Source organism: Schistocerca gregaria, chromosome 4, assembly GCF_023897955.1.
Source record: "Schistocerca gregaria isolate iqSchGreg1 chromosome 4, iqSchGreg1.2, whole genome shotgun sequence".
Taxonomy (NCBI): Eukaryota; Metazoa; Arthropoda; class Insecta; order Orthoptera; family Acrididae; genus Schistocerca; species Schistocerca gregaria.
The window spans coordinates 561,670,770-561,697,173 of NC_064923.1; the positions used below are offsets into that span (position 1 = coordinate 561,670,770).

Sequence of the window (26,404 nt, forward strand, 5' to 3'; positions counted from 1 at the left end):
TCAAGTCAATGTGTCACTGAAATATTTTAAATTTCTTCCACTAGGTGGCCAAGTTATGTAAGATCATATTACCACTCAGAAGCATAAGTAAAATCTTCAGGCTTGCACTCCAATGCCTAGGATTGACACATTACTTCAGCAACACCAATCTACTTTACCAGTGACTGAGTTCTTGCAGCAGAAGGAGCACTGGCATTTCATAATGGTAGGCATCATTTTACCTATAGGTCAATGGACAGCATGCCGAAATTAGATGAAGTAATTTATTTTGATTCAGGTGTTGCTAAAAAGATCTCCTCAGCCAGAACAAAAACTCAGAGCATTATAAACAATGTAATTGCTCCTCATGCCTTGAATGTAACCATGTGGACTTTGAGCGGGACATCTTGCCTTGGTGTCTCGGCCGATGGAATTAGCCATGGCAACATAAAAATGTTCCTCTTTCTTATTCAGCATTTTGATTAAAAACTTTGTGGTTTAAAAACAAAAGTAATTGATCTAAAATGTACTCCAAATGAAACATCTAAGACTGTTGCACATTATATTACAGAAACACTACAACATTTGGGTATTGCTAACAAGTGTGTATCATTTACCAGTGATAATGCTAACACAAACTTTGGGGATATAAATCACAAGGAAGACAAAAATATATACAGTAGGCTAAAGACATCTTCCTCCTGCCATGAACCATGGACCTTGCCATTGGTGAGGAGGCTTATGTGCCTCAGCGATACAGATAGACGTACCGTAGGTGCAACCACAACGAAGGGGTATCTGTTGAGAGGCCAGACAAATGTGCGGTTCCTGAAGAGGGGCAGCAGCCTTTTGAGTAGTTGCAGGGGCAATAGTCTGGATGATTGACTGATATGGCCTTGTAACACTAACCAAAATGGGCCTTGCTGTGCTGGTACTGCGAACGGTTTAAAGCAATGGGAAACTACAGCCGTAATTTTTCCCTAGAGCATGCAGCTTTACTGTATGGATAAATGATGATGGCGTCCTTTTGGGTAAAATATTCCAGAGGTAAATTAGTCCCCCATTCGGATCTCTGGGCAGGGACTACTCAGGAGGATGTCGTTATCGGCAGAAGGAAAACTGGCGTTCTACGGATCGGATCGTGGAATGCCAGATACCTTGATCGGGCAGGTAGGTTAGAAAATTTAAAAAGGGAAATGGATAGATTAAAGTTAGGTATAGTGGGAATTAGTGAAGTTCGGTGGCAGGAGGAACAAGACTTTTGGTCAGGCGAATACAGGGTTATAAATACAAAATCAAATAGGGGTAATGCAGGAAAGAATGTTGTATACATGGAAGAACCCTGGAGATATTCAAAGGTTTCAGATAGATTATATAATGGTAAGACAGAGATTCAGGAACCAGGTTTTAAATTGTAAGACACTTCCAGGGGCAAATGTGGACTCTGACCACAATCTATTGGTTATGAAATGTAGATTAAAACTGAAGAAACTGCAAAAAGGTGGCAAATTGAGGAGATGGGACCTGGATAAACTGAAAGAACTAGATGTTGTAGAGAACTTCAGGGAGAGCATAAGGGAACGATTGACAAGAATGGGGGAAAGAAATACAGTAGAAGAAGAATGGGTAGCTTTGAGAGATGAAATAGTGAAGGTAGCAGAGGATCAAGTAGGTAAAAAGACGAGAGCTAATAGACCTCCTTGGGTAACAGAAGAGATATTGAATTTAATTGATGAAAGGAGAAAATATAAAAACGCAGTAAATGAAGCAGGCAAAAAGGAATACAAACATCTCAAAAATAAGATCAACAGGAAGTGCAAAATGGCTAAGCAGGGATGGCTAGAGGACGAATGTAAGGATGTAGAGGCTTTTCTCACCAGGGGTAAGAAAGATACTGCCTACAGGAAAATTAAAGAGACATTTGGAGAAAAGAGAAAGTATTTGTTTTGAACGGCCAGTGTTGGTTGGTCACAGCCAGTGTGCTCCCTGCCGCCGTTGGATAAGCAGCTGCCAGCAGCAAGTCGTATACCCCTAGCTTACTTATTTGTTACATAGTTTAATTCTTAATTTCTTTGTGTGTTTTTGGGTACTTGCATTGTTTAATTCATAAATTTCGGGCGTATTATAGTATTTGAGAGTTGTAGCATCGCACATTAGTGTTTACTTCGTAGATTCTTACTAAAATTGCGTGTGAGTTTCGTATAGGAGGTGTTATTTCATGTTTTAGTTACTGTAATCGTAAATTCAGGCAGATTGTAGCGCAGTCGTTAGGCATTTGTACAGGTTAGTTAATACATTATTTGCGTGTATCGCTTGCGTTATCTAGGCACAGACTCGTGTTTCAGTAACTGTTGTTCAACATCGATTAGAATGGACAGGGACTGCGATTCCTGTGTTCGGATGAGGGCTGATTTGGCATCCCTTCGCTCATAGCTGCAAACGGCACTGACTTCGGTCACGCAGCTGGAGGCTGTTGCCAATGGGCACCACTGTGGGGAGCTGGACTTGGGTATCACGGCGATGTCAACCTCATCCTGTCTGTCCCCAGACCGGTCTGCCGCTGTGGTTGCCCTGGTTGCTGCCCGCAGTGGGGCTGAGCCCTCGCCTGTGGTTGATTGGGAGGTCGTTCCAAGGCGTGACAGGCAGCGAAAGACGTCCCTGGAGGCTGATCAGAAAGCCTCCCCGGTGCGTCTGACAAACAGGTTTCAGGCACTGTCTCTGGCTGAGCCAGATGCAGCTGCCTGCCCTGTTTCAGAGGATCATTCTCAGCCTTCAAGGTCTGGGCAATCGCAGAGTGTGGGCTTACTGGTAGTTGGGAGCTCCAATGTTAGGCGCGTAATGGGGCCCTTTAGGGAAATGGTGGCTAAGGAGGGAAAGAAATCCAGTGTGTACTCCGTGTGCTTTCCGGGAGGAGTCATTCCTGATGTGGAAAGGGTTCTTCCGTATGCCATGAAGAGCACAGGGTGCAGCCAGCTGCAGGTGGTGGCACATGGCGGCACTAATGACGTGTGTCGCTTTGGATCTGAGGAAATTCTCTCTTTATTCCAGCGGCTATCTGATATGGAGAAGGCTGACGGTCTTGCTTACGAGATGAAGGCAGAGCTCACCATCTGCAGCAACGTTGACAGAACCGACTGCGGACCTTTGGTGCAGATCCGGGTGGAGGGTCTGAATCAGAGGCTCAGACGGTGTTGCGGCCGTGTTGGCTGCAGATTCCTTGACTTGCGCCATAGGGTGGTGAGGTTTCGGGTTCCGCTGAATAGGTCAGGAGTTCACTACACTCAGCTGGCGGCTACATGGGTAGCGGAGGCTGTGTGGCGTGGACTGGGCGGTTTTTTTGGTTAGAAGGCCTTGGGAAAGTACGGGGTGGGCTGCAATCTCAAAGGGTGCATGGCAAATACAGGACGTGCTTGGATCAAGGAACAGTTGGAATTATAGCTGTAAATTGTTGTAGTGCTGGGAAAGTCCCTGAGCTTCAAGCGCTAATAGAAAGCACAGAAGCTGAAATCGTTATAGGTACAGAAAGCTGGCTAAAGCCTAAAATAAGTTCTGCAGAAATTTTTACGAAGTCTCAGACGGTGTTCAGGAAAGATAGATTAGGAAGAATTGGTGGTGGAGTGTTTGTGTCTGTCAGTAGTGGTTTATCTTGTAGTGAAGTCGAAGTAGATACTCCGTGCGAATTGGTATGGGTGGAGGTTATACTTAACAGCCGAACTATGTTAATAATTAGCTCCTTCTACCGACCCCCAGACTCCGATGATATGGTTGTGGAACAGTTCAGAGAAAATTTGAGTCTCTTAACAATTAAATACCCCACTCATATGGTTGTAGTTGGTGGGGACTTCAACCTTCCCTCGATATGTTGGCAAAATACTTGTTCAAAACCGGTGGTAGGCAGAAAACATCTTCCGAGATTGTCCTAAATGCTTTCTCCGAAAATTATTTCAAGCAGTTAGTCCACAAACCCACGCGAATTGTAAATGGTTGCGAAAACACACTTCACCTCTTGGCCACAAGCCGGCCACGGTGGTCTCGCGGTTCTAGGCGCGCAGTCCGGAACCGCGCGACTGCTATGGTCGCAGGTTTGAATCCTGCCTCGGGCATGGATGTGTGTGATGTCCTTAGGTTAGTTAGGTTTTAAGTAGTTCTAAGTTCTAGGGGACTGATGACCACAGATGTTAAGTCCCATAGTGCTCAGAGTCATTTGAACCATTTTTTTTCTTAGCCACAAACAATCCAGAGCTGACAGAGAGCATCATGACTGATACAGGGATTAGTGATCACAAGGTTGTTGTAGCTAGGCTCAATACCGTTTCTTCCAAATTCATCAGAAACAAACGCAAAATAATTTTATTTAAAAAAGGGGATAAAGTGTCACTAGAACCCTTCCTAAGAGACAATCTCCATTCCTTCCGAACTGACTATGCAAATGTAGACGAGATGGGGATCAAATTCAAAGACAGAGTACCAACAGCAATTGAGAGATTCATACCTCACAAATTGGTAAGAGATGGATTGGATCCCCCGTGGTACACAAAACAGGTCCGAACGCTGTTGGAGAGGCAACGGAAAAAGCATGCGAAATTCAGAAGAACGCAAAATCTCGAAGATTGGCTAAAATTTACAGACGCGCGAAATTTGGCACGGACTTCAATGCGAGATGCCTTTAATAGGTTCCACAATGAAACATTGTCTCGAAATTTGGTAGAAAATTTGAAGAAATTCTGGTCGTATGTAAAGTACACAAGCGACAAGACGCAGTCAATACCTTCGCTGCGCAGTGCCGATGGTACTGTTACCGACGGCTGTGTCGCAAAAGCGGAGTTATTGAACGCAGTTTTCCGAAATTCCTTCACCAGGTAAGACAAATGGAATATTCCAGAATTTGAAACACAAACAGCTGCTAGCATGGGTTTCTTCGAAGTAGATACCTTAGGGGTTGCGAAGCAACTCAAATCGCTCGATATGGGCAAGTCTTCAGGTCCAGATTGTATACCGATTAGGTTCCTTTCAGATTACGCCAATACAATAGCTCCCTACTTAGCACTCATATACAACCGCTCGCTCACCGATAGATCTGTACCTACAGATTGGAAAATTTGCAAAGGTTGCACAAGTGTTTAAGAAGGGTAGTAGGAGTAATCCATCTAACTACAGACCTATATCATTGACATCGGTTTGCAGTAGGGTTTTGGAGCATATAATGTATTCAAACATTATGAATCACCTCGAAGGGAAAGATCTATTGATGCGTAATCAGCATGGTTTCAGAAAACATCGCTCTTGCGCAACGCAGCTAGCTCTTTATTCGCACGAAGTAATGGCCCCTATCGACAGGGGATCTCAAGTTGATTCCGTATTTCTAGATTTCCGAAAAGCTTTTGACACCGTTCCTCACAAGCGACTTCTAATCAAGCTGCGGGCCTATGGGGTATTGTCTCAGTTTTGCGACTGGATCGTGATTTCCTGTCAGGAAGGTCACAGTTCGAAGTAATAGACGGCAAATCATCGAGTAAAACTGAAGTGATATCAGGTGTTCCTCAGGGAAGCGTCCTGGGACCTCTGCTGTTCCTGATGTATATAAATGACATGGGTGACAATCTGAGCAGTTCTCTTAGGTTGTTCGCAGATGATACTGTAATTTACTGTCTAGTAAGGTCATCCGAAGACCAGTATCAGTTGCAAAGTGATTTAGAAAAGATTGCTGTATGGTGTGGCAGGTGGCGGTTGACGCTAAATAACGAAAAGTGTGAGGTGATCCACATGAGTTCCAGAAGAAATCCGTTGGAATTCGATTACTCGATAAATGGTACAATTCTTAAGGCTGTCAATTCAACGAAGTACCTGGGTATAAAAATTACGAACAACTTCAGTTGGAAAGACCACATAGATAATATTGTGGAGAAGGCGAGCCAAAGGTTGCGTTCCGTTGCCAGGACACTTAGAAGATGCAACTAGTCCACTAAAGAGACAGCTTACACTACACTCGTTCGTCCTCTGTTAGAATATTGCTGCGCGTTGTGGGATCCTTACTAGGTGGGACTGACGGAGGACATCGAAAGGGTGCAAAATAGGGCAGCTCGTTTTGTATTATCACATAATAGGGGAGAGATTGTGGCAGATATGATACGCGAATTGGGATGGAAGTCATTACAGTAAAGACGTTTTTCGTCTCTTCCGAATGCGAAAATATTTTGTTGAGCCCAACCTACATAGGTAGGAATGATCATCAAAATAAAATAAGAGAAATCAGAGCTCGAAAAGAAAGGTTTAGGTGTTCGTCTTTCCTGCGCACTGTTAGGGAGTGGAATGGTAGAGAGATAGTATGACTGTGGTTCGATGAACCCTCTGCCAAGCACTTAAATGTGAATTGCAGAGTAGTCATGTAGATGTAGATGTATGAATATCAAGAGCTCAGATGAAAACCCAGTTGTAAGCAAAGAAGGGAAAGCAGAAAGGTGGAAGGAGTATATAGAGGGTCTGTACAAGGGCGATGTACTTGAGGACAATATTATGGAAAGGGAAGATGATGTAGATGAAGACAAAATGGGAGATATGATACTGCATGAAGAGTTTGACAGAGCACTGAAAGACCTAAGTCGAAACAAGGCCCCGGGAGTAGACAACATTCCATTAAAACTGCTGATGGCCTTGGGAGAGCCAGCCCTGACAAAACTCTACCATCTGGTGAACAAGGTGTATGAGAAAGGCGAAATACTCTCAACTTAAAGAAGAATATAATAATTCCAATCCCAAAGAAAGCAGGTGTTGACACATGTGAAAATTACCAAACTATCAGTTTAATAAGCCACGGCTGCAATATATTAACACGAATTCTTTACAGATGAATGGAAAAACTGGTAGAAGCTGACCTCAGGGAAGATCAGTTTACAGGGAGCGAACGACTATTTACTATTTGTACAGAAACCAGATGGCAGCTATAAGAGTCAAGGGGCATGTAAGGGAAGCAGTGGTTGGGAAGCAAGTGCGACTGGGTTGTAGCCTATCCCCGATGTTATTCAATCTGTATATTGAGCAAGCAGTAAAGGAAACAAAAGAAAAATTCAGAGTAGGAATTAAAATCCATGGAGAAGAAATAAAAGCTTTGAGGTTTGCCAATGACATTGTAATTCTGTCAGAGACAGCAGAGGACCTGGAAGAGCAGCTGAACGGAATGGACAGTGTCTTGAGAGGAGGATATAAGATGATCATCAACAAAAGCAGAACGAGAATAATGGAATGTAGTCAAATTAAATCGGGTGATGCTGCGGGAATTAGATTAGGAAGTGAGACACTTAAAGTAGTAAATGTGTTTTGCTATTTGGGGACAAAAATAACTGATGATGGTCGAAGTAGAGAGGATATAAAATGTACACTGGCAATGGCAAGGAGAGCGTTTCTGAAGAATAGAAATTTGTTAACATCTAGTACAGATTTAAGAGTCAGGAAATCGTTTATGAAAGTATTTGTATGGAGTGTAGCCATGTATAGAAGTGAAATGTGGACGATAAATAGTTTGGACAAGAAGAGAATAGAAGCTTTTGAAATGTGGAGCTACAGAAGAATGCTAAAGATTAGATGGGTAGATCACATAACTAATGACGAGGTACTGAATAGAATTGGAGAGAAATTTGTGGCACAACTTGACTAGAAGGAAGGATCGGTTGATAGGGCATATTCTGGGGCATCAAGGGATCACCAATTTAGTATTGGAGGGCAGTGTGGAGGGTAAAAATCGTGGAGGGAGACCAAGAGATATATACAATAAACAGATTCAGAAGAATGTAGGTTGCAGTAGGTACTGGGAGATGAAGAAGCTTGCACAGGATAGAGTGGGATGAAGAGTTGCATCAAACCAGTCTCTGGACTGAAGACCAAAACAACAAGAACAAGAACAACAACAACAACAACCAAGACATCTTTGAACAATGAGAATTTAATCAATGGGGATGTCTAACTCACATTTTGCATAGCGCAATTCACCACAGAGTTGATAATCTTTCTGTTGAAATCTTACTTACTGTCTGAAAGCAAGCCACCAAAGGTTTTCTTTCAGTTTTTTGAGAATACATTAAATGAACTCTGCTAATGGCATTTGCATTCATTGATGTCTGTGTTCAATCTAAATATTCTGCAGCTAGAAAAGGAGGACAATTCTGTGCCTGAAGTGATTCAAATTTTGGATTCTGTATGTTAGGTGCCAAAGGACCAATTAAATGAAAAATTCATTTGCCCAAAGGTTAAACACCAGCTGGAAATTGCAACACAAATAGGCTTTGATAAACAAGTTAAACTTTTTATGGAGGAAGCTATGTAGCTGTATCAATCGTGCAATGAATATTTACAATGATAGCTTTGTATGTTTGATGACTTTTCCTCTTTCAAATGGATGTCTCTTTAAAGAGAGGTTAACTTCAGATATGTTGAAAAAAGCCTTTTGTATTTGCAAGTTAATGTAAAACTTTTAAAACTGAAGATGCAAATATCCTGCCCAATTCTGTAATTTTAGGCAGTTTCAGAAACAGAACAGTAATGATCCAGAATTTAGTGGGTTGTTTGTAGTACAAGATGGGCCAAGTGTTTCCATGGAAGTAAGTCTATTGCTCGTCATTCAGAATTGTTAAAAGTTGCTGACAACTTTCAGTATATCATGCACAAAAAAGATGCAGAAAGAGCATTTTTGCTCATTAAAACACAGTGGACTGATGACAGGAACAGGTTAGCATTGAATATATTAAGGTACGTTGATGGAACAGTATTTTTTAAAAAGAACTTTCCTGCATATCTTCTTACAACTATCTGCTAAGCAAGACTACACCTCTACAGGAAGTTGTATCTTCACAGAAGTACCAATAAAAGTTAAGGAATGTTTGTTATTAAATAAATTAAATTTGAATGTATGTTTCTGTGTGTCCTTTTTTTTCTAACTTTGTCATCCTTTTTGAAGCTGTTTGTCTCTTTTTTTTATATACATCTGCATCTGGATACCCTACATACCACCACAATAGACAGCATTATCTGTAGTGCGTGCCGCAAGTGGGTACAGTTAACTCATGTTGTAGTATCCAAAACAATACTAATAACTGCAAAAAGAATGCCACAAAGTAATAAAAATAGCTTCTGCTTCTGCAGCAACTGATGCAGAGCCATAAAGTCTCATACACTATATGATCAAAAGTATGCGGACACCCCAAAAAAATACATTTTTCATATTAGGTGCATTGTCAGGTACTCCATATCAGTGACCTCAGTAGTCATTAGACATCATGAGAGAGCAGAATGGGACACTCTGCGGAACTCGCTGACTTTGAACGTGTCCCGGTGACTGGGAGTCACTTGTGTCATATGTCAGTACGCCAAGGTTTCCATACTCATAAACATACCTAGGTCCACTGTTTCCGATGTGATAGTCAAGTGGAAATGTGAAGGGACATGTACAGCACAAAAGCGTACAGGCCGGCCTTGTCTGATGACTGACAGAGACCGCCGACAGTTGAAGAGGGTCATAATGTATAATGGGCAGACTTCTGTCGAAACCATCACACAGGAATTGCAAACTGCATCAGGATCCACTGCAAGGACTATGACGGTCAGGCAGGAGGTGAGAGAACTTGGATTTCATGGTCAAGTGGCTGCTCAAAAGCCACACATCACGCCTCGCTTTGTGTAAGCAGCGTGAACTTAGGACGAATGAGCAGCGGAAAAATGTTGTGTGGAGTGACAAATCACAGTACACAGTGTGGCGATCCAATGGCAGGGTGTGGGTTTGGTGAATGCCGGGTGTGTGTCATCTGCCGATGTTTGTGGTGCCAACAGTAAAATTGGAGGTGGTGATGTTATGGTGTGGTCGTGTTTTTCATGGAAGCCTACATTGGTGTTTTAACCACTTTCTTGCTTCCCACTGTTGAAGAGCAATTTGGTGATGGCGACTGCATCTTTCAACACGATGGAGCACTTGTTCATAATGCATGGCCTGTGACGGAGTGGTTTACATGACAGTAACATCCCTGTAATGGACTAGCCTGCATAGAGTCCTGACCTGAAAGCTATAGTACACCTTTGCGATGTTTTGGAATGCTGACTTCATGCCAGGCCTCACCAACCAACATCAATACCTCTCCTCAGTACAGTACTCCATGAAGAATGGGCTGCCATTCCCCCAAGAATCCTTCCTGAACATATGTCTGTGGGAGTGGAAGCTGTCATCAAAACTAAGGGTGGGCCAACACAATACTGAATTTCAGCATTACTGATGGAGGGCACCACAATCTTTTAAGTCGTTTTGAGCCAGGTGGCCAGATAATTTTTATCACAAAGTGCATCACACTGCTCAAGTATTGATATGTAATCTTAGTTACCCAAAGCAAGGTGGTCCAGTCATACAGGAAAACGAAAATATACTGTTTATAAAACTTCCTGGCAGATTAAAACTGTGTGCCCAACCGAGACTCGAACTCGGGACCTTTGCCTTTTGCGGGCAAGTGCTCTACCATCTGAGCCACCGAAGCACGACTCACACCCGGTACTCACAGCTTTACTTCTGTCAGTATCTCATCTCCTACCTTCCAAACTTTACAGACGCTCTCCTGCGAAACTTGCAGAACTAGCACTCCTGAAAGAAAGGATACTGCGGAGACATGGCTTAGCCACAGCCTGGGGCATGTTTCCAGAATGAGATTTTCACTGATATGAAACTTCCTGGCAGATTAAAAGGCAAAGGTCCCGAGTTCGAGTCTCGGTCGGGCACACAGTTTTAATCTGCCAGAAGTTTCATATCAGCGCACGCTCCACTGCAGAGTGAAAATCTCATTCTGGATACTGTTTATAGTTTGGTTTCGTATAATTATCTGCATGTTTGAACATAATTGCAACCACTCACTGTGATGCTGAACAAGTTAACAGTTGTAACACACTTTCTCCTTCCTTCTATCTTAAAATCACATAATCATACTATAGCATATTCAGAAATTCTGCTATGGAGTAGGAGGAGCCACATCTTTTCAGTTAGTGTTTGTAATTAATTTTATTATCTATTAATTTTTTGCATCACTGTGTAGAAGGTCGAAGATTTTTATGGCTGAATACCTCACTCCTACCTGTGCCCCACTGAGGCTGTGGATAATGTAATTCACTTATTCTTTTGGTATGACAATTATAAATGTTCCCGTTGCTTTCAAACTGTCAGTTATTGTTGACAACAAACTTCATAAGGGAGTAAATGTACTAGAAGACTGCTGTCAATATGTCCAAAAGTTCATCGAAAGGTACGTGTCTAAACGAACTTCTAGTGTACACCATATATTATGTATTTCACACTTCTGTGCAACAAACATATTGTTCCTCTATGATGAGTTACAAAGAATATAATGTCATATGGCATCAGTGAATCAGAGTAGGATTAGTAAAGAACTATGAAATTTATGTCCCCAAAATCTGATACTATCAGTAATGCTCAGTAGCAAAGCTCAAGACAGCTGTATCAAGGGGCTTACAGGTCAGATTACCATCACTATAAATACCTACAAATTTAAAATACTCTGTTTCATTTATTGATATGTCCCCACACATTGTTTCCAATAGTGTTGTCATGCGCTGTGCATTACATAAGTATGTTGTGGTATTGCCATAAAAGCCAGGTAAGAATGTAGTGTGGATATGTAAATATCTTAAATACACTTTTACTTGTCTGTCAAGCTCTCTTGATAACATGTGGAATACTAATTGTTAGTGTAGTTAGTAACTGTACTAGAAAAATGGTCATTGCCTAACACCAGTAAACAATACATTTCCGTATTTATGCTGAGAGCAAGTATAATAAGGTTCTCAAGTTTTCATAATAATAATGTTTATTCAATATTGAATAACCAGAAATTAACCCTTGAAATAAAACAGATTCAGAAAATACAGATTATTATTCTCAACACATCAGTTAATACTTCTGTTACAAACTAAAAAGTTTGGTTTTGAAATTAAAACATTCTTGATGAATGCAACTTTTATTACAAAATGGTGCAGTTTCGCTCAAATAGCAACTGTCTTCAGACCATATGCTCTGAAATGTAAGTACAATATAGATTTAGAGGGAAATCTAATAATAAGCTACATAAAATATGTAGCCACATAAAATATGACTAAAATTAAAAAGTTATGTCCTTGATGGTAGATCATGGCTGTGAGCAGAGCACATACCGTGGATATATTAGTGTCAACTTTTGACTAAGAAAGAGGGGCTAAGGATTAAGAACTAGTGCTCTGCTCATTACTTCTTACATTACATGAATAACACATAAAAATATTATTAAAGTAATTTAAACACAACATGGTTCTATAAAAATTAACAGAAATGTTACATAACACTACATAAATAGCTGCTATGTAAAGCTGTTTGTCAAAATACATTTAAATAAATACAGGAGAATACCCAGCTGTAAGTATTTAGGTAGCCCTCGGTGGGCATTCCAAGAAAAACTCATACAACATAATCTTAGCGAATACAGAGCTATGTGGCGCTGTTGGTTTCAATGGAGTAACAATCATGATGACAGGTAACAGAAACATGTACAGTACTAGGTATAAAGCCGTATATTACGTAGAAATTAGCAGTGCCATGATGACTGGCAACAGAAGTACATGTAATATTAGGTTACCACTCATCATGACAAGGCTGATTTCTACACTCCTGGAAATTGAAATAAGAACACCGTGAATTCGTTGTCCCAGGAAGGGGAAACTTTATTGACACATTCCTGGGGTCAGATACATCACATGATCACACTGACAGAACCACAGGCACATAGACACAGGCAACAGAGCATGCACAATGTCGGCACTAGTACAGTGTATATCCACCTTTCGCAGCAATGCAGGCTGCTATTCTCCCATGGAGACGATCGTAGAGATGCTGGATGTAGTCCTGTGGAACGGCTTGCCATGCCATTTCCACTTGGTGCCTCAGTTGGACCAGCGTTCGTGCTGGACGTGCAGACCGTGTGAGACGACGCTTCATCCAGTCCCAAACATGCTCAATGGGGGACAGATCCGGAGATCTTGCTGGCCAGGGTAGTTGACTTACGCCTTCTAGAGCACGTTGGGTGGCACGGGATACATGCGGACGTGCATTGTCCTGTTGGAACAGCAAGTTCCAATGCCGGTCTAGGAATGGTAGAACGATGGGTTCGATGATGGTTTGGATGTACCGTGCACTATTCAGTGTCCCCTCGACCATCACCAGAGGTGTACGGCCAGTGTAGGAGATCGCTCCCCACACCATGATGCCGGGTGTTGGCCCTGTGTGCCTCGGTCGTATGCAGTCCTGATTGTGGCACTCACCTGCACGGCGCCAAACACGCATACAACCATCATTGGCACCAAGGCAGAAGCGACTCTCATCACTGAAGACAACACGTCTCCATTCGTCCCTCCATTCACGCCTGTTGCGACACCACTGGAGGCGGGCTGCACGATGTTGGGGCGTGAGCGGAAGACGGCCTAACGGTGTGCGGGACCGTAGCCCAGCTTCATGGAGACGGTTGTGAATGGTCCTCGCCGATACCACAGGAGCAACAGTGTCCCTAATTTGCTGGGAAGTGGCGGTGCGGTCCCCTACGGCACTGCGTAGGATCCTACGGTCTTGGCGTGAATCCGTGCGTCGCTGAGGTCCGGTCCCTGGTCGACGGGCACGTGCACCTTCCGCTGACCACTGGCGACAACATCGATGTACTGTGGAGACCTCACGCCCCACGTGTTGAGCAATTCGGCAGTACGTCCACCCGGGCTCCCGCATGCCCACTATACGCCCTCGCTCAAAGTCCGTCAACTGTACATACGGTTCACGTCCACGCTGTCGAGGCATGCTACCAGTGTTAAAGACTGCGATGGAGCTCCGTATGCCCCGCCAAACTGGCTGACACTGACGGCGGCGGTGCACAAATGCTGCGCAGCTAGCGCCATTCGACGGCCAACACCGTGGTTCCTGGTGTGTCCGCTGTGCCGTGCGTGTGATCATTGCTTGTACAGCCCTCTCACAGTGTCCGGAGCAAGTATGGTGGGTCTGACACACCGGTGTCAATGTGTTCTTTTTTCCATTTCCAGGAGTGTATATAATATACTGCTTTATACCTAATGTTATACACGCTTCAGTTGCCAGTTGTAATGATGGTTACTTCACACTTTTCTTCAGTGGTTTCTATGCACATCAACAGCATCTCTATCCTGCATGGCGGCCAGTTTCTTTGTTACAATTACATTCTATTAGTTTTCCAAAAATACCAATACAGTATACTCTATCCACTTACAGCCGATTACAACTGGATGGTATCCTGGATTTTTTTTTTAAATGTAGTTCAACAAACTGCTTGATATAGTAACTATTTGTGTGTCATTATGTAACTTTTTTTATTAATTTTTGTACAACTGTTCTACATGTACATTACTTTAATAACACTTTTATATACTGAATGCCCAATTAGCTTTAAATGATGCAATGTGATAAACATGGGTGGAACATTCAATATTTGACCCATAGCACCTGTGCCCTAGTCAGCAGTTGACATCTGTGCAGCCACGATATATGCTTCATACACAGCAACCTCCAGCTATCGTGGGTACAACTTATTTTAATTTTGAAAATATTGTGACAAGGATAGATTGTTAGTCTCTGCAAAGATTATTCATTGAGATGCAAACAGGCATGACAAAAAGACTGTTACATACAATCTTCCAGCCAAAGCCTTCTTCAAAAAATAAACACACACACACACACACACACACACATAGACATACACACACGACTGCTCTGACCAGAATGCAATTGAAACATGGTGAACAGCAGAAACAACGTGGACTGGGACAGGGGAGTGCAAAGGGTAACAGGGTATGGGTCAGGGAAGAGGAATTAGCGCTGCCTGGTGGAATTCGCAAGGACTCGAAGTGGCAGAGCAGAGCTGCCAGATGCAGCATCAGAAGGCAGTGGAGAATTGGGGGTGGACAGGGAAGCAGGAATGGGAGAGCAGAGAAGGAAAAAACCTTGCTTGGTGCATAGTGCATAATGATGTTGAGGGGAGGGGAATTCTGAGGAGACGACGACAGATGAAGTGAAGGGTGTGGGGACAGTAGGTTACTGTAAGTTGAGGGTGGAATGATTTCAGGAGTGGAGAACATATTGTAAGAACAACTCCTCTCTGTGCAGTTCAGAAAAGCTGGTGGTGGAGGAGAGGAGCCATATGTCCCAGATTGTGAAACAGTCATTGAAAATGAGCATGTTATGTGCAGTTGCATGTTGTGCCACAGGTGGTCCACTTTGCTCTTGGCCACAGTTTGGTAGTGGCCATTCATTCTCGTGGACAGCTGGTCGGTAGTCACATCAAGCCAGCAGAGTTGGTACATGACATGGCTGTTTTCACACGAGGACTGGCCTGTGATGGGGTAAGATAAGCTTTTGTCAGGAGTGAAATACAAAGTGCTGTATGGGTTGATTGGGCAGATCTTGCATCTGAGTTTCACTCTGGGATACGATCCAAGTGACAAGGAGCGGCTGGGATTGGCTGTGTTATAGGAATGGATTAGGCTGTTGTGGTGGCTGGATGGGCGACGGAACACCACTGTAGGAAGGGTGGGAAGTATTTTGAGTAGGTTGTCCATAATTTCAGGGCATGATGTTGGTAAATAAAGCTCTGATAAAGGATGTGGTTCAGCTGTTCCCATCCAGGCTGGTATTGTGTGATGAAGGGTGTGCTCCTTGGTAGCTGTTTCTTGGAGGTAGTGGGGGGATTGGGGGTGTGTGCGGACATGGCTTGGGAAATCTGTTTGCGGACTAGGTCTAGGGGATAGTTCCTGTCTGTCAAGGCATTAGTGAGACGTTCAACATACTGGATAAGAGAGCTTCCGTCTCAGTAGATCAACCATCCCTGGCTAGCCAGGCTGTCTGTGAGGGAATTTTTGGTGTGGAAGTGACAGCAGCTGTCAAAATGCAGGTACTGCTGGTGGTTGTTGTTGAGTTTAATGTGGACAGAGGTGTGGATGGCACCATCGGAGAGGAGATCATCAACGTCTAGGAAGGTGGTATGCTGGGTTGTGGAGGACAAAGTGAAGTGGATGGAAGGTTGTGAAGGAATAAGGTAAAGGGGTCCTGGCCCAGAGTCATTGAGTGGAAAGGAAAGGAGCATCGAAGGGGAAAAGATTGTTGGATGCGTCGGCAGAGAGCAGTGCACAATGAGGGTGAGGGGAGGAGAGCTCTGAGGAGATGACAAGACACCACTGTAGGAGGAGTGGGAAGGATTTTGGGTAGGATGTCCCTAATTTCGGGGCATGATGATAGATAAAGAAAACCCTGACAAAGGGGGCACTGCATTTCAGATAGTTCTTGGGGATGCTGGGAGGATTAAGGGGGGGGGGGGGGTAAGGATATAACAAGGGTAATCTGTTTGTGGGCTAGGTCTGGAGGATAGTGCCTGTCTGTGAAGGCCTTAGTGAGACCTGGGCAAGAGAGATCTTGTCACTGCAGGTAAGCCATCCCTGGGTGATCACGCTGTATGGGAGGGATTTTTTAAAGTGGGAAGGAGGGCAGCTGTCAAAATCTTTAATGTGGGAGGCTAGATGTCAGGCAATAGGTTGGAGGTGTTGGTCAGTGAGGACAGAAATTCTGTCAGCTACAATTGGGAATCCAGAACTATTACGAGGATGTAGAAGGTGGATGTGTGGGGGTGTCGTAGGTGTAAGGAAAGAAATAGGTTCAAGGGAGAGGTTCTGGGAAGGGCCTGAGGGTTTAAGCAGGGATTCAAGGTTATGTTGGGCTTTGGGATTGGAGCAAATTGTCATGCTGGCAGAGTTTATAGGTGGAGGAATCGGACAACTGGCGGAAGCCATCTGCTATGTAGTCACTGCAATTCAGAATGATGTCATGGAACCTTCGTCTGCAGGCAGTATTTTAAGTCACGGTCTGTTTTTAGGCTGTGTGGCTGTCCTTTCTTTTGCTGAAAGGTTGGTGTTCTTAGAAAGGGACCACAGAAAGGATGGTAAGGGCAAGATAGAGGTAAGGAATTCCTAGAAAGTGATCACAAGGTGGTTAGGTGGGAGGGGGAAATATCTCTGTTGGATGGTGATATGAACTGGGAGAGGAAGTCTTTGATAAGTCGAACATGGTTAAATCTAGGTTTACGGTGAGGCCCTTGGATAGGACTGAAACTTCTGTGGGGCTGAAGATTTTGGTGAAAAGGACAACAAGACGCCTCCTGAGACGCGGCAAGGTAGGAGTAGGCAAAATGCAACAGGGAATAACAATATTAATGTGCTAATAGTAAACTGCAGGAGCGTCCCAGAACTGCTCTCATTAATAAACGGTCACAACGCCCATAGGGACAGAAAGGTGGCTGAAACCAGACGTAAACAGTAATGAAATCCTAAACTCAGATTGGAATGTATACCGCAGAGACAGGCTGGACAGTGAAGGGGGAGCCGTGTTTATAGCGATAAGAAGTGCAATAGTATTGAAGGAAATTGACGGAGATCCGAATTGTGAAATGATTTGGGTGATTGTCACGGTTACGGTTAAAGCAGGCTCAGACATAGTAATTGGATGTCTCTATAGGCCCCCGGGCTCAGCAGCTATTGTGGCTCAGCACCTGAAGAATAATTTGGAAAATATTTTGAGTAGATTTCCCCACCATGTTATAGTTCTGAGTGGAGATTTTAATTTGCCGGATATAGACTGGGAGACTCAAGTGTTCATAACGGGTGGCAGGGACAAAGAATCCAGTGAAATATTTTTAAGTGCTTTATCTGAAAACTACCTTGAGCAGTTAAACAGAGAACCGACTCGTGGCGATAACATATTAGACCTTCTGGTGACAAACAGACCCGAACTATTTGAATCAGTTAATGCAGAACAGGGAATCAGTGATCATAAAGCGGTTACTGCATCGATGATTTCAGCCGTAAATAGAAATATTAAAAAAGGTAGGAAGATCTTTCTGTTAAGCAAAAGTGACAAAAAGCAGATTACAGAGTATCTGACGGCTCAACACAAAAGTTTTGTCTCAAGTACAGATAGTGTTGAGGATCAGTGGACAAAGTTCAAAACCATCGTACAATATGCGTTAGATGAGTATGTGCCAAGGAAGATCGTAAGAGATGGAAAAGAGTCACCGTGGTACAACAACCGAGTTAGAAAACTGCTGCGGAAGCAAAGGGAACTTCACAGCAAACATAAACATAGCCAAAGCCTTGCAGACAAACAAAAATTATGCGAAGTGAAATGTAGTGTGAGGAGGGCTATGCGAGAGGCTTTCAATGAATTCGAAAGTAAAGTTCTATGTACTGACTTGGCAGAAAATCCTAAGAAATTTTAGTCCTATGTCAAAGCAGTAGGTGGATCAAAACAAAATGTCCAGACACTCTGTGACCAAAATGGTACTGAAACAGAGGATGACAGACTAAAGGCCGAAATACTAAATGTCTCCTTCCAAAGCTGTTTCACAGAGGAAGACTGCACTGTGCTTCCTTCTCTAGATTGTCGCACAGTTGACAAAATGGTAGATATCGAAATAGACGACAGAGGGATAGAGAAACAATTAAAATCGCTCAATAGAGGAAAGGCCGCTGGTCCTGATGGGATACCAGTTCGATTTTACACAGAGTACGCAAAGGAACTTGTCCCACTTCTTGCAGCGGTGTACCGTAGGTCTCTAGAAGAGCGAAGCGTTCCAAAGGATTGGAAAAGGGCACAGTTCATCCCCGTTTTCAAGAAGGGACGTCGGACAGATGTGCAGAACTATAGACCTATATCTCTAACGTCGATCAGTTGTAGAATTTTGGAACACGTATTATGTTCGAGTATAATGTCTTTTCTGGAGACTAGAAACCTACTCTGTAGGAATCAACATGGGTTTCGAAAAAGACGGTCGTGTGAAACCCAGCTCGCGCTATTCGTCCACGAGACTCAGAGGGCCTTAGACACGGGTTCACAGGTAGATGCCGTGTTTCTTGACTTCCACAAGGCGTTTGACACAGTTCCCCACAGTCGTTTAATGAACAAAGTAAGAGCATAAGGACTATCAGATCAATTGTGTGATTGGATTGAGGAGTTCCTAGATAACAGAACGCAGCATGTCATTCTCAATGGAGAGAAGTCTTCCGAAATAAGAGTGATTTCAGGGGTGCCGCAGGGGAGTGCCATAGGACCGTTGCTATTCACAATATACATAAATGATCTGGTGGATGACATCGGAAGATCACTGAGGCTTTTTGCAGATGATGCTGTGGTGTACCGAGAGGTTGCAACAATGGAAAATTGTACTGAAATGCAGGAGGATCTGCAGTGAATTGACGCATGGTGCACAGAATGGCAATTGAATCTCAATGTAGACAAGTGTAATGTGCTGCGAACACATAGAAAGATAGGTCCCTTATCATTTAGCTACAAAATAGCAGGTCAGCAACTGGAAGCAGTTAATTCCATAAATTATCTGGGAGTACGCATTAGGAGTGATTTAAAATGGAACGATCATATAAAGTTGATCGTCGGTAAAGCAGATGCCAGACTGAGATTCATTGGAAGAATCCTAAGGAAATGCAATCCGAAAACAAAGGAAGTAGGTTACAGTACACTTGTTCGCCCACTACTTGAATACTGCTCAGCAGTGTGGGATCCGCACCAGATGGGGTTGATAGAAGAGATTGAGAAGATCCAATGGGGAGCAGTGCGCTTCGTTACAGGATCATTTAGTAATCGCGAAAGCATTACGGAGATGATAGATAAACTCCAGTGGAAGACTCTGCAGGAGAGACGCTCAGTAGCTCGGTACGGGCTTTTGTTAAAGTTTCGAGAACGTACCTTCACCGAAGAGTCAAGCAGTATATTGCTCCCTCCTACGTATATCTCACGAAGAGACCATGAGGATAAAATCAGAGAGATTAGAGCCCACACAGAAGCATACCGACAATCCTTCTTTCCACGTGCAATACAAGACTGGAATAGAAGGGAGAACCGATAGAGGTACTGAGGGTACCCTCCGCCACACACCGTCAGGTGGCTTGTGGAGTATGGATGTAGATGTAGATGTAGTGATATGAGATTTTTTTACCTGAGGTTTTAGCTGTTGTGCCAGAGGCTCTTGTGTATTTAACCAGCCTACCTCCACCCTCTTCCCTGACCCCAAAATTGCATCATCCCTTAGCTCATTAGTTCTGTTCTTTTTTCCCTGTTTTTTTTGTGCAGTTTTGTATATTTTTCCATATTTTTGAATATCTATATGTATTTTATGTATCTTTTCCTGTTGTCCAACTGCCCCACAACTACCTAATACTTTCATTTGCCCATTCCTGAATCATTTTCTGTTTCCCACTGCCATACCTCCTCAGAGAAATATACCATTCACGGGCTGAAACTCAGTCACATCTCGTTCCTTAAATGCTGCCTAAACCATGGAATACCCCCATCCTCAAACGGTCTACCGTAAAATTCCTTTCTCTAGTTCCCATTCCTCCTTTCACAATGACCTCTTCACCTTTTCAGATTCTGCCTGTCTCTTTCCCTCACACATCTGGTAATGCAAAAATGTCTGCACGGCACAGACATCCTAGAACCACCTCTCCCCCACTGCAACATACTGCTACCATGCAATCACTACTACATGCATCACATCTCCGAAATCGAATTCCTTGCACTCCAGCACCTGGAAAAGTATTCAAGACGTCTCCTACATAAGATATCCAGTCTGTTGACATCATTCTGCCACCTCATGTCACTATTATCCAGCCCCTGTCCTACCCACAATGTTCCTCCTTGCCGAACCCTCATAGCACCCTGACCTTACCTACCTGATCTTTTCAACTTTCCCCATCTCCCAAAATTCCCTTTCAACACATTGCTAAATCCAGAGAAAAAACAACCCCAAAACACTGTTGTTAACCTTTCCACTGACATTGTTGGCCACATAAGTTTCACTCCTATTCAAAGGCCTCACTTTCAGTTCTACATTCAAACTTAACAATGCTGGACTTGTCAAAGACCTACTCTACTTCTTCAAGTCCTTGTGATGGAAACACTTCTCTGCCACCAGGTCCTCCAACCACAGTCAACGTAATCTCAACACTAAACTCTGCCTCTCCCAGTTTGTACCACCATCCAACTATGATCCTCTCCCCTCCCACCTAGCCACCATCAGTAACACTCCAGGAATTCCTTACCTCCGACTTGGCCTCACCATCCTTCCCCTGGTCCCTTCTTCACAAAATCAACATTTCAACAGAAAAAAGGACAGCCATATACAGTCTCAAAACAGATCCTCAGCTAAGCATTCTACCTGCAGACAAAGGTTCCATGGCTGTCAGCATGAAGCTGTGATTACCTGGTAGGAGTCCTACAAGACTGTCTGACACATCCACCTGTGAACTGTGGCAGACTGATTCCATCCCAGAAATCCAACATAGCTTGCAATCTCTGCATAAAGTCTTGGGCCCTTCCCAGAACCTCACCCCTGAATCCATTTCTCTCCTTGCCATTATGACACCCCACACACCCACCTCCTATATGCTCCCCAAAATCCACAAACTCAATTATGGATGTCTCATTGTAGCTGGTTATTGTGCTCACACTGAAAGTATCTCGGCACTCACTGACCAACATTTCTGATCGAATGTCTGAATTCAAGCCTCCCACATCCTTAACCTACTCTCCACCATCCTCACCCCTTAGTTACAACAGTGAAGATTAGATGTTTTGTTTATGATGAATTTATTAAAAGTGCATAACTATGTTTCATTCTGACAGTGTACCAGTTCTGTGAATATCAGTTTACTGTAATGTATTTACATATTTTGACCGTCTCCTAATATATGATCAGAGTAGTGAGTATTACATTCAAATGTTTTATGTTTTTTATGTTATTCTTTCTGACTTGTACCAGACCAATAAGAATAATCTCATTTTCGGGACTATGGAAAAAAAGCCGAATCTAATCTAATCCAATAAATGTTCTATTGCAATCACGACTGCTTTAATTTTATTTTCAAAATATTCAATTAAGGTTGCCATTTTATTCTGCATAAAAACGTTTTCAAAAAGTACTAAATTTTTGAAGAGAACTCTGTAGTGAAAAAAGGGATTTTAAATTAAAATTATTTTTAGTTGGAATTTTTAAGTCATGAATGGGAAGGGCTGTGAGCTTTTTACATAAAGCATGGGCTAACTTGAGCCCAGCTGGAAATGCATCTTTTTCATACAGCCCAGTTCTGTGTGTATTAACATCATATCTTAATTTTTGTTGGGTAACATGCTGATTTAAGTCACAGTTTAGTTTTCAATTATTGTTTTCACAAGTAATATAACTTTATACAAACCAGTTCTGACATGATTCTATGTGTTTGGCATACAAGTAATTCTGGCAGCTTTTTCCTGCAGCATTAGTAATATCATTAGGTTAGTGTGCATTGCTGCACACCATACTTCTACAACGTACTTCAAATTTGGCGAGAATAATGGACAATGCACAGTTTTTAGCTCATACACATCTTTACAAAACTTGCTAATCATGTTTACAGCAAAAATGATTTTGTACAGCTTACTGGCTGAGGAATCTATCTGTATGTCTAAGGTGTTACAGCTCCTTAAGATGACAAGTTTTTCATAACCTATTCTGATTTTCAAAGATTAGATTGTGTTGACTCAAGATTGTCATTGGTCTTTCTCAGTTACCTTAGAAAATGCAGTTAAGTTTGCGATAGGTTGACAGTTTACCATTGTACATTTTTAACTTGTCTTGTAAATCAGAGTTACTTGTTCTATTTTCTGACTGTTTGGAAGACTACATAATGCAGTTACATCATTTACTGCTGTGGTCATGACAGCAATCTGATATTGGCATTTGATGGTAATCCCTTTATAGCTGATGGTAAATTACTGGCTGATTTCTCCTCACAATCACTAAATCTACTTATACGTTTCCAACCAGTTATGCCAGTGTTACTAGATTATTACTATGGGTTTACATCTAGCTTATAATAGTAGATCTTTGTAATATTCATGACAGTTGTTAAATTCGACCTTTAATCCATCAAGAACGGCACACTTTAGCACTGCTCACTGGAAAAGTCTGAGTTTTCCTCTCATTGTTTTCACTTCATGCAATGACATTTTTGTATTTTTTGCAAAATGCAATGACTATTTTGTATTTTTTGCAATCATTTATTGGAAAGGCAATTTCTGGACATGAGACAATGAAGCAATAATAAAAATCTGGTGCAAATTCACTGCAAGTTAAGTAGTTCTTTTCATAGCATTTTCAGCTAAAAAGCGTACTGTTGTGATTTTCAATATTGTCTTGAAGGGTGGTTCTTTTAGTGACTTTTTTTTTTCCTTTTTTACTTTTGCCGCTGACATAATGATTTTCAGCTTCTATCAGCCCCTGAAAAGCTTGGAGATCAGAAACTGTCAAGGTTCAAAACTGTAAAGTGAGACATGTTAGTTACAATGCTATCAATGCACGATTTGCTGCTACTGACCTCTCCAGTTGGCTCAATTCTCAGGAAAGTAAAATTAAACTGAACTAGCATTAACATAAGCTTTTTCAAGCTGGTGTTAGCAGACATTTCAAGCTGGCGTCAGCAGGCAGTGGGAGGGGTACCCAAAAGAAACCAAACCAATTTTTTGGTGGGCAAAGCTTTCGTTGTACTGTGTTTTGCTACTAGGAGCACAATGTGCGAATATTCCAGTGACAGTAAGCCAAGTGCTGGCATTGAAGGAGGTCAGGACTAATTTCGGCAGAGTTTATAGTGACAACTGTTTTGTGTGACTCACTTTTTGCAATGGCTGATTTTTGTAAACAGCTTGCTGTGGTGAAATTCTGCTTTTTGCTTAGAAAAATTGGAATAGAAACTCTTAAAATGTTAAAAACAGAATACAAGAACAAAGCTACGATGAAAACTCAAGTGATTCAGCGGTTTTCCCATTTAAAAAATGGTGAAACATCAGTTGATTTCAGATGTAGTTCTGGTCATCCTCCAATGGCCATAAGGTGTCTGCCAAATTCATGTCATGAGTGATGACCAAAAATATGATCATGTGAAAGCATGCTGTGCTTTGAAAGATGAGTCTCAAAATGATCCAAATCTTTTTTCAAAAATTATCAAAGGAGACAAAACTTTGTGCTATACTTACGATCTTGAATCAAAGCAACAATTAAGCCAGTGGAAGACTTCCAAGTTCACATTTCTTCAAGAAATCTCATCAAGTGAAATTAAATGTTGAAACAAGCTTTTTTTTCCATGTGAGTGCAGTTGTATACACAGAGCTTAATCTGCAGGGGCAGAAAGTTAACCAGGCTTTCTACCTGGAAGCTTTGAAAATACTAGGCAACAAAGTGCAGCAGAATTGGCCCGTTTTGTGGCAGTTGGGTAAATGGTTTTTCCATCATGACAATGCTCCTGCTTATACAGCCCTGTCTGTATTACAGTTCTTGACCAAAAATTGTATGTCCCCTATTCTCAACTCACTCCCCCCCCCCCCCCCCCAATACTCACCTGACCTTGCCCCATGTGACATTTTTTTCCTCTGCCGTGAAAAGAAATATGAAAGGAAAGCATTTTGCTGAGGTGAAGAGAAAAAAAAAATGGAGGTTCTGCCAAGCATCGCAAAAGATGAATTTAAACACTTTGCTGAAAAATGGAATAAAAGATTAGACAAGTGTATTAGTGCAAGTGGGGGGTACTTCGAAGGTGACTGAACATCTGTTCTAAAAAAAAGTTGTAGACTACCACTGGGAGGTCTGTGTAGACTCATAATGATTAAGTTCTCATTTCCCCCAGTTGCTGCTGATTCCATTATACTCTCTCTATGCCAAAAATACTTTTTGTATTATATTTGCTACCTCTCACAGTAAAAGTTGCTATCCGATCACCACTTTTCTCTTTTCTGCTGAAGGCAGAAAAAAAGATCATGGAAGTGGGTGACATAGACTAATTAGTTCATTTGTACACTAATATTAAGTTATAATTAAAACATCAGGGTTATCAATCCCTGCAATTGCATCCAAGTCATTGTGCTTATTGGTAGGATTTTAAAAGATATGTTGACTTCACATGACTGTAAGTTTGGATTACTGAATACTGGTTGGAGATGTCACCCTACCAGATTGTCCAGCATTTGAGCTTATAAGAATCATGTTTAAAAACAGTCATGCTATTGAACAAAAGTTATTTCATAATAATTTGCCAGACTTTTGATTTCACTTTCATATGGTTTACAGCCAAAGCTAGAAAATACTAGTATTACAACTCTCCCCTGTCCATTTTTGTTCCTATTCTGTTACAAATGATACTATGGAAACACTACTGCTCGTATATCTCTGTACTCGCCTTACTTAATCTTATCACTGTAGTGTTTGTCCACCATACAAGCTGCGGAAGGTGAGTAATTATTCTGCAAATCCTTTGTGAAGTCACCTCAAAATTCTATAAATTGCTTTTAAATTACTGTCCTTGTACTGGCCCCCTCTGCAATTTGCTGACAATATTTGTGATGTGGCATGTATATACGGTTGACATTATTTTCTATCATTTTTAAAAACAAGGGGCCATGCTGTTGAAGAAACAGATATGAAATAGTGACAAGGGTTTCAAGTTAGTGGCAATATAAAATACATTTAATAAAAAACTTACCTTCTGAGCAGCTACAGTACTGCCTTCAGTGCTCAACATATTTTGCTCGACACTGACTCTGTTATTGGTAATAACTTGTTGACATGCAGCCTCAATTCCAGTTTCTTCACTACCAATCAAATTTTGTTGTGTATTTTTCTCTCCACCAATATCGCATGGGAACTAAAAACATAGTCATTTTATTTCTATTAATTTACAAATGAAGTAACACTATACTTCTCAATAAAAAGTAACATAATAATACAAGAAACTTATTAACAGCAAAACAATCAACCTAATTAGTATGTGTGAGTTAAGAAATGTGGGAAAACATTTTTCACTGAGGAAAATCCAGCATGGAATAACGACAATATTATGAGAAGGATAGATTGCTTTTCACGATATGGCAGAGATGCTGTCGCAAATAGACACAACAACATGGCAGTGAAACAACTACGCTCTCGGTCAGAAATGCCTTCACAAAATTACACACACACACACACACACACACACACACACACACACTCTCTCTCTCTCTCTCTCTCTCTCTCTCTCACGTAATCAAGCAAACACAACTAGAACACACACGCAACCACAGCCTCTGCAGTTGCAGGCTGTGGTCATGTAAATGCTTACATGTTTGACAGTCTTTTTCTTGTTCCTATTTGCGACTCAGCCTCTTCACTATGTGGTGAGTAGCCATATGTCTGTTTCATAATATTGTCTACATTTTTTCACTGTCATCCTGAAGGTTATAATATGTTATGGAAAAAGGAGGGGGGGGGCAGAAAATAAA

General features: G+C 42.1%; 1 protein-coding gene across 2 annotated transcripts in view; it reads right to left on the reverse strand.

Moving 5' to 3' along the window:
- Positions 1–26,404, reverse strand: part of LOC126267954 (uncharacterized) — a 94,195-nt gene that overhangs the window by 36,006 nt on the left and 31,785 nt on the right. For both annotated transcript variants that reach the window (XM_049973288.1, XM_049973289.1), the window contains exon 3: positions 25,630–25,791. In XM_049973288.1, the coding sequence (XP_049829245.1) occupies positions 25,630–25,791 (162 nt within the window). The remainder of the gene's footprint in view (positions 1–25,629; positions 25,792–26,404) is intronic.